Source organism: Megalops cyprinoides, chromosome 16 (assembly GCF_013368585.1).
Source record: "Megalops cyprinoides isolate fMegCyp1 chromosome 16, fMegCyp1.pri, whole genome shotgun sequence".
Taxonomy (NCBI): domain Eukaryota; kingdom Metazoa; phylum Chordata; class Actinopteri; order Elopiformes; family Megalopidae; genus Megalops; species Megalops cyprinoides.
In genome coordinates this window covers 10,032,316-10,045,656 of record NC_050598.1, presented here as the reverse complement: position 1 = coordinate 10,045,656, position 13,341 = coordinate 10,032,316, and the positions used below count along the sequence as shown (strand labels likewise).

The 13,341-nt window shown below is 47.4% G+C and overlaps 1 protein-coding gene across 4 annotated transcripts in view; it reads right to left on the bottom strand.

Annotated features, from left to right (window-relative positions):
* Window positions 1-13,341, bottom strand: part of ebf1a (EBF transcription factor 1a) — a 152,716-nt gene that overhangs the window by 28,485 nt on the left and 110,890 nt on the right. For all 4 annotated transcript variants that reach the window (XM_036547929.1, XM_036547930.1, XM_036547931.1 and 1 more), the window contains exon 10: window positions 9,796-9,922. In XM_036547929.1, coding sequence (XP_036403822.1) covers window positions 9,796-9,922 — 127 coding nt within the window. The remainder of the gene's footprint in view (window positions 1-9,795; window positions 9,923-13,341) is intronic.

Sequence of the window (13,341 nt, the reverse complement as noted above, 5' to 3'; positions counted from 1 at the left end):
AGACCTGTCAAAAAAAGGCAGTTACTTCTAATTTCACTGTCTGTGTGTTCACCATGACATGGAACACTGGTATGTAAGACAGGTAAGGGCATCGAGTTTGATGTGACTCTTGTCTTCTGAACCAGTTATTAAGAGTATTGTGACTTGGAATTGTGAGTTGTGATTGCGCAGTATGCTTACCGCAGAAACGACCTTCACTTAATCTTGAAATAAAGAGAACAATTTTCACACACCTTCATTTTCTGTGCCTGACACTTGCAATCTGTTTCTTGGGCAGAGCTCACTCTCAGTTGGTTTTATTTTCATCATGACTGCAAATTGCAGCAACATAAAGAATAGCTTGAAGAGTGTCCAGCGTTTGCACTGCCCCCCTCTCTCTAACAGGATGTTATAGCATGTTTACTTTGCGTGGGATCTAACCCTGATACGCCATTACACTGGGCATGACAGTAAAACGGCAGCCTTCCACTTCCATGCACTCAAGGCCTCTCCTTGAGAACTGGTCTCAAGTTTGTGCAATTCACAATAGAAATAATCACACAGCCTTGAGATAATATGCAGTAAATATAACAAAATGCTCCATAGCCCTGTTGAGCTTTCACACGGAAAGGAATTGGAACAGATTTTTTTGCCACACAGTTTCATAGTTTCATATTCACGAATTTGGCTGTGCGCAGCAAAACTGAGGGACGGTCAGAAAAGAAAAATGAAACTCCAAGTCAGTATGTGTGTCCTGAAGCGATATCATATACATGCACATGTAGGCAAATGGGGAAGTGAAATCCCCTGTTTATGCCCAGTTCTTCAGGTTCACCCCGACTTTATCCAAATGTTGAACGACTTAAACCACAAGGGGGGGTATTTATAGGAGACCAGATTTGTTTGTGCGCGCGCGCGTGTGTGTGTGTGAAAGAGGGAGACTGTTTTGTTGTCTTCTCTCATTAATTGCAGATCGCAGGACTAAGACATGTGGTTTACGGGTCTCTCTGGACTGCATTACTGCGTTATGGACAGAAATAGCTGGGAGGAAAAGGCTGTTTCCCCCAAATGCTCCCTATTTTAACTTGTATTTTTACATATTTTACATGGCCGAGGGAGTCACAGTAGCGCAAAAATACAGAATCTTCCGATCTGTTTTTTGTGGTTTGGATTTTTTTTTTTTGTTTTTGTTTTTAACAACTGGTGCTTGTAATGGACATTAAGTACAGTGCAACACAGACCAAGACCGATAGCTTTCCGTGCTAACCCGAAAAGGAGAAAATCGAAACGAGAGTAAAGTGGATGTTAAAATATCTCATTCTGCTCCACGCTATAACCAGCCAGGGACAGACGCTGCATGGCTCAATACCACAATCTCAAACACACAGATGAACCGTCGGCACCCCCTTCTTGTCCAAAAAATAAAAATCAAAACGAGTAAAACGTAAAGGCAATAAATAAATAAATGAGCATCGCCCACTCTTTGAAGGATTCCTTGCAATCACACGGATCAATGCTCATTGAAATTTCATGAAGCCAGATGCAGGACGCTTTAGATTTCACAATAATGGCCCAAGGACAGCAGGGGGTACGGCCTGCGGGGGGCGGGGGAGGGCCGGGAGTAATTCTAACCTAAACCCAACATTAACAAATTGGCCACAGCAAAGCGCACCACGGAGAATGATTTGCAGAAGTACGAGCGCTAACATTTGAACTGCACTCCAAATTCTCTTCTGTCTAGAGCATTGTGCTAAGAAACCCTTGTTAAAGGGGATAAAACACCTCCTTGTTTTATGTTAAACAGCACAAAAGACCTCCTCCTCGCATGGTTCATTTTAAATGGCATTCTCAAGCGAGCATCACAGCACCGAAGGAAAAAAAACAAAAACAAATCAAACGCCGATCAGGCACAGCTGTAAGCAGCAGGAAAACCCGTCTTTTGGATACCGTGTTCCCATCTTGTCCCATCAGATGAGGAGACTGGCTAATATGTGTTCAGGGCAGCGGATAACTGCTGTGTACCGGCGTGATGGGAGGGAGAGCAGGCAGCAGTTGCGGACGCGGAGCTGGCGGAGCTGAGCAGCACGCCGGGTAATTGGTTCTGAGTCCCGCGGTTTAACGAGCACTTGCGGGCTTTGTAAGGGGGCCGATAATATCTGCGGAATAATGAGCGCAGGAATGCTCCGCTCGCCGCCCATCTCTTTCTTCCCTCTCCCCTTTCGGCCCGCTTTTTTTCCCCCGCCCCGCAGGTCTGTCTTACTCAGGTGTGATCTCATACGCGGTAGATGGGGATCGATACGCTCAGCGGCAGGGCACTCGATAACCCTGAATTATTGCTTCATTTTTCTCCTTATTATAGATGAGTCCTGTTATTTTTTTTCCCAACCCCCACCAACCGGGGATCGATATCTTACAATCTTATTTTTATCCATTTTTCCATAAAGCCTGTGATTGCATTTATTTGGAAAATCCGACAGGCTAAATAAGGCATTGCTTTTGGTGGAAAAAAATGTACAGGGGGAATCCATACACATAAAATGGATTGCTTGTTCTCTTGATCCTGCTCAGAGTTTGCAGTGAGTCTAAAGACATATGTGCTACGGTTATTTGACAGACTTTTTTAGTGAATCAATTTCACTAAGTATATTTCTGTAGCAACACATGTTTGATCAATTCGGAGCCACACAATTGCGTGTCTCTTATAAACAATGCCGTGTGGGTTCTACGTCCAAAAATAAAATAAAAAACGTATTACCATGCACTATTGGTTTGTTGTACCAACAAGGAATAAATTAAATTTATTTTACAGCTAACTGAGAATTAGATAATCAAATGCTATTTTAATCAGAAATGCACTGTACCACTTTGTACACACAAGTTGACTGTGATTGTTAACTTGGACAAGGAAATCCACGATTAAGAGCACTCATCTTTGATTCAGTGCCTAGGATCTAACATGAGTCCTAGGAACAGGACTGTAAGTATCATAATGAACGATGTGAAAAACGGTGCTGAAATATTACAACACTAATTGTTTTGCACACACATAGTCTATACAATAACAACGGACACATAGATCATAAATAATGATTTAAAGCAGCGAGATTTCCTTAAAAAGCTCAGACCAAAGCGGTGAGAAACGATGATCAAAAAGAGCAACATCGCGTTCTATCATGCAAACATACTCACTGTGCATAATAGTGATCTGACTATATTATATTTCACTCTGGAGTTGGAATTATCAGCTACCTGAGGCTAGGGTTAAGACATTTCAAAGTTCTAGGAGCCAAGGTTTATGAATTAGTTAGGATGAGTTAAGTGCAACTGGCTGTCAGTGTTTTTCAGCTTTCATGCTCATTAGTATCTTATCAATTCACTTGATAATGGCCAACTAGTTATTCGAACTAGCTAAAGAGCCTCATTAATTATGCATAATTGATCAGTCTCTTTAAATTTTAGATTTTGAAAATATTGGTGCTGTAGTTAAACAGAGACATGTAGATCTGTTGTGGTACAATCTGACTACAGTGTATTTAGATTCAAAAAGCTTCAATGTGTTTTTAATAGACATTTCTTTTCAGTTTTCAAGTAAAGTTGTGTTTCCATAAAAGCAAGGCTCTGATTATAGTAGAACGTTATGGGCTTGCCCCTCATCTGCAGCTTGGTAGACTCTACCACGTTTAATCAACACTATCCTCTGCACAGGGTCAATAAAACCCCACTGAGAATTCACAAATGGGAAAAAAGAGAGAAAAACTCCATCACACTGTAGCACTTTGATTTTATTGCTTTCATCTTTCGCAAGTGTGTGTGTGTGTGTGCTTGTGTGTACAGTACTTGAGAGCATGAGTAAGTAAATGTGTATGTGTTTGTGTCTTGTGTGTGTCCATGCGTGCTTGTGTGTGTACATGAGAATGTAAGTTGTGTGTGGGTGTGTATACATGCTTGTGTGTGTGCATGAGAGAATGAGTGAGTGAATGTGTGTGTGTGTGTGTGTGTATGTGTGTGTGTGCCAACTCTTCAATTAATTTGGAGGCCAAAAAACACAAAGCAGGCGTAGTTATCACAGAGCGGGCTTCTGTAGAGGGACCACGTTTCGCCTGCCTCATCTCTCTGCCAAAGCAGCGCTTGATGAACTAAAGACTCCCTGGGCCTTTTGCGTATTTACTGTGGGAATGGTAGGGAGCAAATACTGGCCCTCAACAACCATTCTGTACACAAAGGATCCACAACAAGCTTTCTCCCTCTTTAACAGTCATGCATTTTAACAGTCCTGGTTCATTCTACTCTGAAGTGTTAAGTGTTAAGAAGACTGTAGTTTACACAAGGGTGATGCTTAAATGACACCTGTACTGGAGAATTCTCCTCCCAGGTAAAGCATTTGGTTGGACAGACCAAGTATTTATGAATCAGTAATGTAAGGACTATATACTTGCTTGTTCTTTGGAAGGTCCAACCAAACATTTTCTCTGGGTTCTAAATACTTTTTTAAATTTTCCAGAGGACTTGACAAAAAAGTCAAGGTCTTTCTGATATAAATGTAACATAATTGTAAGATGAACTAGTATCTATTTTTTTTTCAATTTTGAGGATAATGCCTTTTGACAGTAAGTAAAGTAAAATCTCTCAGATTGAATTCTATTTCCTCCCACGCTCAGGTCTTTCTGAATTTGTCCTCCTCCAAAGCCCCAGTTGCCCCACTGCAGTTGTGAATAATATTTCACATATACCTAATCAGGGCACGGACGTGAGAAAGAAATACCTATAATTTGATCCAACAGAGTCCTTTAATATCGGCGGCAACTGGTGTCGCTAAGTGGAGAGGGCTGCATTCCGAGCAGGGACAAATTAACTGCTGAACACAGGGGCCCATTCATCAAGGCCTCCAATCTATCGGCAATGCCGGGGCCCTCCACGGCTCTCATTGGCAGATAGCATTATAACTCTGCTTCATGTAAAAAATGTCAGGACAGCCGCTCTAACAAATGATGGGAGCGCAGCAATCCAGCCAAGGTAATGCACAACCAAACAAGGAAATGCATTTTGCGGAGGAGTGAGGGAGAGAGGGAGAGAGAGAAAGAGAGAGAGAGGGAGAAGAAGAAGGAGAAGGGGGAGGGGAATGAGAGAGAATGAGAGAGAGATGGAGAGAAAGGAGAACAGGAAAGGGAATGAGGGAGAGAAAGAGAGACTCAGAGAGAGAAAGAGAGGGAGAGCTACCCAGCCCTGAACGCTGTGTTATCAGCAGAGCGGCATGTGGGATATGTAGGGTCCCAAATGCAGCCGGCTTAATAGCTCCTGATGATAAGTCTAATTGCGCCGAGCCTTTTTCTGTGCCTAATTGCAGAGTGCCGGAGAGGACACAGAGGGCGCCGCTGACTCCTGGATTAGGCCCGAGCGCCGCGGCAGGCATCCCTCTTTGTCCGGTCTCCGACCCCCCCCCTCCTGTTTGTTTATTGATTGTTACTTTGCACCTCGTGCCACGCAAACACAGCAGGGCGATTAGGATGTTATTTCACAGGTAGTGTGGCGCTTTCCCTCTCGCCCACATATGCCCGAGTCTCGGGGCCCCGTGACGCACGCGCCGGCCCTGTCGGGGGCCCGTTTCACACCGCTGTGTGCCAAGAGTCTGCGGACCCCATATGCACGATCACTCATTTATTTATGGGTTTTTTCACTACACCTTCTGTCCAAGACTCCAGACTTCACCCCGGAGAGAACCTCCAACCAAAGATCCTGTTGTTTGCTTACGGACTCCATTAAACAAAAGCTTAACACGGGATCTACACGGGGAAACGCACGGAGCAGACGGGCTCGCCGACACGTGAACACGGACGCGCACGCGAGCGTTGCGTGTTTTCTCCTGACGTGCCGGCGCAGCCGTCCTGTGGCATAAATAATTCATTCCAAATAACCACTTAGTCGGAGGCAGAGAGTGGGGGGGGGGGGCAGCAGGCTTAATTGTGCACAGTGTGATCGCAGACAAAACAAGGGAAAACAGCATCTGTCCATACCCCCCCACTCTGCTGTTTCGGCATGTCCCTTTTCAAAGGGGTGTGACACCAAACACATGACTACTACCTATGCAGCTCCACCGCAGCGATAGCGAGCCACAGTGCTATGGATCCAATGCACACGGAGCCCGGGAGGAGGCCGGCGTTCTCGCAAGAAGGTGTGCCGCATCTCACCGATTCCAGATAGCCATCCATCTCCGCATGGCTGTGCCTTGATCTAAGGCGCTGTATCGGGGCTGTATTGATTTAATTAGGTTTCAGAGCCGCTCGGCTCCTTCTCCTCGACAGCAGTTGATTAGTGCTGCCAGCTGCCCCGCGTGTAATTCTATTGCCAGCTGCCAGCGACTCCTGCCAATTGTCTATGATTAGTACCCGCTGGCAACCGGACCCTTGAAGATGCCAACTGGAGCCGGGGGGGGAGGAGGAAAATGGCGGACCGTGATTTCCCCCGCCTGTGACGACACCTGAGCGGGCGTTGGGAGGGAGGGAGGGAGGGGTCCCCCAAGAAAAAGGGGGGGGGGGGGGAGCGGAGGAAGCGAGGGGGACAAGGGGCCGTGAGGCGCTTGTGACGGGGAGTTCTGCAGCGTTGGTGGCCGCCGCCCTGGTGACTGGAAGGGAGGGAAAGGGAGCCTGGTTTGTGAGCGGGCCACCATCTGCCTTCCGTAGAGCTTTGTGTGCGCGATCAGACCGGTCCCCGCTAGCCCGACCATGTGCTCACCGACCGCAAACCAGCATGGAGATGCCAGACGTGGCACGTGGGAAGCGAACGACCTCACTGCTCCAATCGGGGTCGAGTCCATGACCTATCCTACAGTGTAACCCTGCCCTGAGCTGATTATACATGGATACATGAGCGAATGCACGTACTGCACACACACACACACACACACACACACACATACACACATACACACAACTGCCCACATGCACGTATGCACGTCTGCATGTAGACATGGCATGTACACATGCATGCAAAGAAACAGAAGCATATGCAAATGCCAATTCACATGAAGTCAGAAGTCGCTCTGGATAAGAGCATCTGCTAAATGCGTGTAATGTAAAGTAATGTAATGTAATGCATGACTCATGATATCACGCTGAACACAACAACTAACATTTAATTCAGGCTACAGATGATATGTTTGCCTTACTGTTTTTGAGGATAACAAATAGACTCCTTCAGTACTGAGTTCACTACAGGCCAAGCTGCAGTGTCTGATCAGATCTGGCTCTGGTTAGCAATTCATGCATTAGCCTATCAGCAAACAAGATTGGAGACAGATTTTTCTTGCCTTTTCTTAAATTTAGATGCTCTTTCAAGTCCGTGTGAGCCTGGGTTTGTGTGTGTGTGTGGTTAACTGTTTTGTTTTTTAAGGGCAACATGTAACGCAAGCAACAAATGTGACAAAAACCAGAGAGAAGAAATGCGCCGAGCTCTGACCTCTGGGAGAACTCGACCTTGACGCGGATGAGGTAACCACCGACTGGATTAAGTTTCCTAATTCACATGTTGAAAAAATTGCCAAATGAGCAGGTCGGAGGTCACCTCCCCCTACTTCACAAAGCACTTAGGAGCCAGACAAGGCCTTTACAGCCAGGTAGCCTGGAGGAAGGCTTGGGCCGAATAATGATTAAAAACAATTTCTTCGTAATGAGACCTGACCACCAGAAAGCCGGCCAATTAAACGAGCGGGGAAGGGAAAGACGTGACTGTGAGGTCTCACTGGTTTCCCCTGCTACGGCGTAGATACGTGGTAAACACATTTAAAAAAAAAAACACGCAGGCCATCTAATTCACCAGCATGTGATAAACACAGCGCTTAATGCCTTATGCTGTGTTCTGAGGTAAAAACAGGCTGTAATTCTCTAACATGCTACCCCACAAAAGCTGAGGAAACCTACACGCACATGCACGCACACACGCACGCAAAGGACCACCCTGACTGGCACGAGTTGTTTTCATGCCTGGATCCCCTGCCTCCCTCTTCAAAGAAGACCCAGAAAATAATGCTGGTTAGTCTTAAACAGAGTTGTTTCTGGGATGTCAGCTGGGCCGGGAAAGAGTTGGGGGGGGTTTGAATTTAACTGCACATACAGAACGAGCTAAATCGCTGTCACTCACTGCTTTGGGGAGGGAAAAAAAAGAATAGAAAAAAAGAGAAAAGAATGAGTGGGCTCATTACGGTGCCTCTTAAATTGGTCTGGGATTTCTTCCACTCAGTGTGAGACCTTCGCAAAATGGTTTGCAGCCACTTTTCTCCATTATGTAGAATTGAACTTATTACAAACAAATTTCTCCTCCAGGGCTGTTCTTATAATTTTCAATTAGGTGAAACGAGGTTGGGAGCCCAAAAAGGACGCAACCCCCAGCTGCCGCTGGATCTCTGCTGCAAAAGAGAGCGCGCTTGCTGGGTTATGCTTGTGTGCGTGTGTGTGTGTGTGTGTGTGCGTGTGTGTGCGTGTGCTCGTGTGTGTATGTGTGTGTGTGTGTGTGTTTGTGTGTGTATGTCTGCGGGTTTGCTATTTGTACACAAATTTGAGGCTACTATTTTAAATGGCTTCAAGCGGGTGACCTATCATGTACAGGGAATTAAATTGTACGTAGGCCTCTTCTCATGTAAGTAAACAAACAGGCAATAGCCTGTACAAGTCTACATTTTACCGTGTAAAATTTATAAATATTTAGTGCGTCGAAGGAAAAACTTTCCATGTGTTGCATTTTCTCATCAAACCACCCTTGACGGTTTTTAACTTTTTTTTTGACGAAATTCACAACCGTTTTGCCTAACAGTCATGTTTCTCTCCTTTGAGCCAATAACACAGCATCACGAAGAATGTATCTTTAACCCTCACAGGGCAGAGTGACCTGACCAGGTCTTGGTCTTGATCTTCGATCTGAAAGATTTAATTGGCCTCAGTGCTGGACTCTGTCACAGACAAATGTGTACGGTTTTGGGCTCTTTCGAACGCATCGCTATGTACATGCGCGCGTGAAGCCTGAGTCATGACAAATGACGATGCACCGGCCTCAATTTCGTTCCTGTTCTTGGCTTCCGCCTGGCCGGCTTCAATCCTGCAATGCGGTCGGTGTGCAACGATGCCCCACTCCAAGCCCACTGACTGATGGCTCTCCCCTCTCCTTCCCCCGTTACAGACAGAGAGAGAGAGAGAGAGAGATCCTGCGTCCCTCTTATCTGTGTATTATGCAGGACGCTCCGCTGATGGGCGCGCAGGGTTCTTATTAACCTCGGCGGAGAGGAAATGGGTGGAATTCCATCGTGGTAATGCATCCCCTTCGTTGTAGGAAGCCCCGGCAGCGTGGCTTAGATCCAGAACGAAAAGACCCCCTTTTTTCCAGATCATTTGACAGAGTATTAATGTATCTGTGGTCTGGGTGACGTTCTTTTCATGAGGCTGGTTTTGAGATATTTTACTTCATTCGCGGGATGTTATGAATATTAGTGTCAGTGGATAGACTCCCTCTCATAAATGCCTGGTGAAGAGAGTACGTTTGCAGTGCAGTGGGTCTCTATATGAAGGAGAGAGGGTATATCAGCATATTGCGGCAGTGTAGTGGTAGGGAGCAGGACTCGTAACCAAAAGGTTGCCAGTTCGATTCCCCATTGGACCACTGCTTCTGTACCCTTGGGGAAGGGTACAGAATTGCCTCAGTAAATATCCAGCTGTATGGGCAGCATGTAAAAAACTGTAACCTATGTAAGTCACTCTAGATAAAAGCGTCTGCTAAATGACAATGATGATGATGATGATGATGATGATTGTGATGATGATGTACTCGGCTTACCTGTGTAGATGAATCGGCCGGGCGTGCCCTTGCAGAACTGCTTGGACTTGTAGGAGAGCGTGACCTCCACCACGCCGGGGATGTGCCGGGGCGGGGTCTGCACGCGGATGGCGTGGGGGGTGATGAGCTGCAGAGAGGGAGAGAGAGAGCGCCTGGGATCAGCCTCATGAGCTGGGATGCGGCACGAAGGAGGTTCCGCCGCTGATCTGAGAACTGCGGCCCCGTTTCCCAGACAGAAGCTACGCCCGGGAACGATGATGAGTCTCTCCCCTGCGCTCCGGCTGCTCTGTCTGAGAGCCGCTCTCACTCTGTCATACTCAGCCTCTATAAACAAACACTTCAGAGCGACGGCGGCCGCAAGCGCCGGTGATTAACTCGTCAAGGCGGCGAAAATAAGCACACTTCATATCCCACGCCGCGCATAGGAAGCTGGGGACAGCCGTCTTATTACTGTAACAAACTACAGCCTCATACTCCCTGATAGAATGACTTATTGAACTATTTGTGAATGACTTATTGTATTTGCTTTACGCCCCGGGCGTAGGAAAACTCAGGCTACATGCCTAATAAAGTGCAGCGGTTGCTGATCTCATTATTACTTAAAGGCATTTTGTGGATGTGTGTGGTGGTGGAGGAGGTTGGCATGAACAACAGCGGTCATCAGTGTGAAAAACAAGCAGAAAACAAGGTTGGAAAGGTACCTTCCATTGTTACCCCGAGCATGAGAATCTCCCACACCTAAAGTCCCGGTGCAAATTAAAACCAGGGAACGCGAGCCAGAGAACAAATAAACCTGGAGTTTGGCAGAGCTGGGTGTGTGTGTGTGTGTGTGTGTGTGTGTCCAGGGGGCACAGGGGCTGGTGTTTGAGAGACAGAGGAGACAGGAGGGCTCGGTGGTGGTGGTGGCTGTGTGTGTGTAGACTCCCTCACTCATAATGCACCCGGGTAGAAAAGTGTGTGTACAATACGCATGCACGTTTTTATATGTGCGTGTGTGTGTGTGTGTGTGTGTGTGTTTGTGTCTGTGTGCGTGACTGAGCATGTTTTGGGGGGAGCTCATTCCATGGTGTAAGGAGACTACGAGACAGGGGGGCTCAATGGTGTGTGTGTGTGTTTGTGTGTGTGTGTGTGTGTGTGTGTGTGTGTGTGTGTGTGTGTGTGTGTGAAGAGTGCTCAGTCAGCATTCTGGAAGGCAGAAGAGAGGGCAGGGCCAAGTCAGGGATGTGTATGTGTAACAGGCAGTGTCGGGGGGGAGGTGTTCTCGGCCAAAGCTGGGGGGCCTATTCCACAGTGTGTATCAGTATCGGGGGCACAGGGCTCCACAATGGAGGCCCTCCGGCTTGAGACTGCAGGTAAACATCCCATGCTCCTCTTGGCCCTCTCTGCCCCGGCACTGCTGCTAATTGGAAACATACTCTCGTCCCGGTCGCCTCCTCCTGAGAGCTCTCACAGGGCCCAGCAAACCCCTACCGGTTCTCCGCTGGCTTCTCCGCGGTGTCACTCAACCCAGCCCCCCTCCAACGCTGCAGGCCTGGGTGGCAGGTTCTGAGCACCGGGGAGAGGGTCTCACACCCCTTTCTAAAAATAAACCCCCTGCGCTAAGTCTCCATACAGAGGGAGAGAGCGTACCAGTAATCTCCACATAAATTTGCCCCATGAGGGGTAATTAGGGTATTTTTAAGCCCCCTCTTCGTCCCGACCGTATCCATTACCTCCTTATCTCAAACTGTTTTAGATTTTGAGTTATGGGAAAAGAAAATAAACCGAAACCAAAGGAGAAAAAACATTAACCCTAATGACTGTAAATGAATAACAACAGAAAAACTACTAAAAGCTTATTTTAAAAGAAATATTAAGAAATATATAAAGAAATAACATTCACTGGACATACAGTTATGCTATGTAGAAACATAGTACAGTACAAATATGGTATGTACTTTTTCTTGGACAAAAACAAACCAAGGCAAATATTCCTCTGGTAAATAAATCAGTGAAATGAATCTGGTTGAGATTGGATCAGCTGATAATGCATTTTCTCGGGTGTTTGACGTCCCAGATTGCTCCAACACTGTCGGAGCACAGAGGAGTCCACATTTCGATCAACTGTCAAGCTCTGTCGAGGCCTGGTGGGTGTGTGTGTTACCCAAATAATGTCTTCATCTCTCTCATCTCTCTCTTTCACACACTCCCTCTTTCATACTCCCTCACTCACTCCCTTCTCTCGCTGTACCTCACTCGTTCCCGCTCTCTCTCCCTCCTCTCTGTCCTTTCTCTCTTCCTCTCTCCTCTCCCACTTTCTGTCCCTTCGGTAAGAAATGCCCCCACTGAAATCAGATCCGTTCCCCCGTGGGCCCTGCAGCTGAGGGGGGGACGACTAGGGCGAGGTGATGGGTGGGCCCCTGCACTGGGATTGGGGGGGTCGCGGGGGTCAGGGGTCGCACCCTTCCTCGGCTCACTGCCCACAGGAACAGCTAAGGGGAGGGGGGTGCAGGGACCTCCCCAAATTGGTCCCAGATGTGGATCTCCCTGTAGAGCAGACTGCTGCCAAGGCGTTTTTAATTTTGAATGAGAAGGTGCTAGGTGTACAAGCTGTTTTTGCTGAAAGAGCCACACACACACACACACACACACACACACACACAGTGATACACATCTTCTTCTGCAACCCCCCCCACCACAGCTAATGGGAAGTTTTGCAGCCCTACGCCCAGGAATGTATGCATTGTCGCTGCCATATTGAGGCTGCGTATGGAAGAAACGGGCGCGCTTTGTTAAATGACAGAGCTCTGTGATGACACCGCTCGGCGCGCTCGTGCCGAGCGCGGGAGCGGCGTTTGAAGGGAGCTCGGGGCCTACAAAGCACAGATGAGAGCGGAATAAGCGGCGTAGCCTTCAAAGCGAGCCGGGCTCGCAGCACTTTACACGCGTTTAAACTGTCCCTTTCATATCCCGGCGACTGCTCCTCTCACCTCTCAGATAAATATGGCATTACAAATGAGGGGCTTTTTATAGAATTACGCTTTAATGCGGCGGCGGCGGCAGCGGCGGTGCTCGGATTGAACGCTAACCCAATTTTACTGGAGGTAGAAAAATAAGGCCTGAAAGATCTGAAAGTGGCCCAGTCTGGTCACTGCGCGGAGATAAATCTTGGCTGAATGCTTCCGAGATGGGAAAGGAGACGGGGTTCAGATTTGCTATTGTTCCCCTCCTCATTTCCCTACTGCCAGTCTCAATGCGCATTCACTTTAACACTCAAGAGCTGGTGTACTGTAGCCCTGGCTACAACTCATTAGCTCTCATTTCCTTTCATTTCCTTCCAGCATGCACCCTGTTCTCCTCTTCTGCTGTCTGTGTGTCTGTTTGTCTGTCCATCTTGACGTCTGTCCTTCCCCTTCCCTACCAAACAGCAGGAGGTAACAAACAGGGCTCGTAACCAAAAAGTTCCCAGGTTGATTCCCTGCCGGGGCACTGCTGCTGTGCCCTTCGGCAAGGTACTTAACCCAGAATTACCTCAGTAAACATCCAGCTGTATAAATGGATAGCATG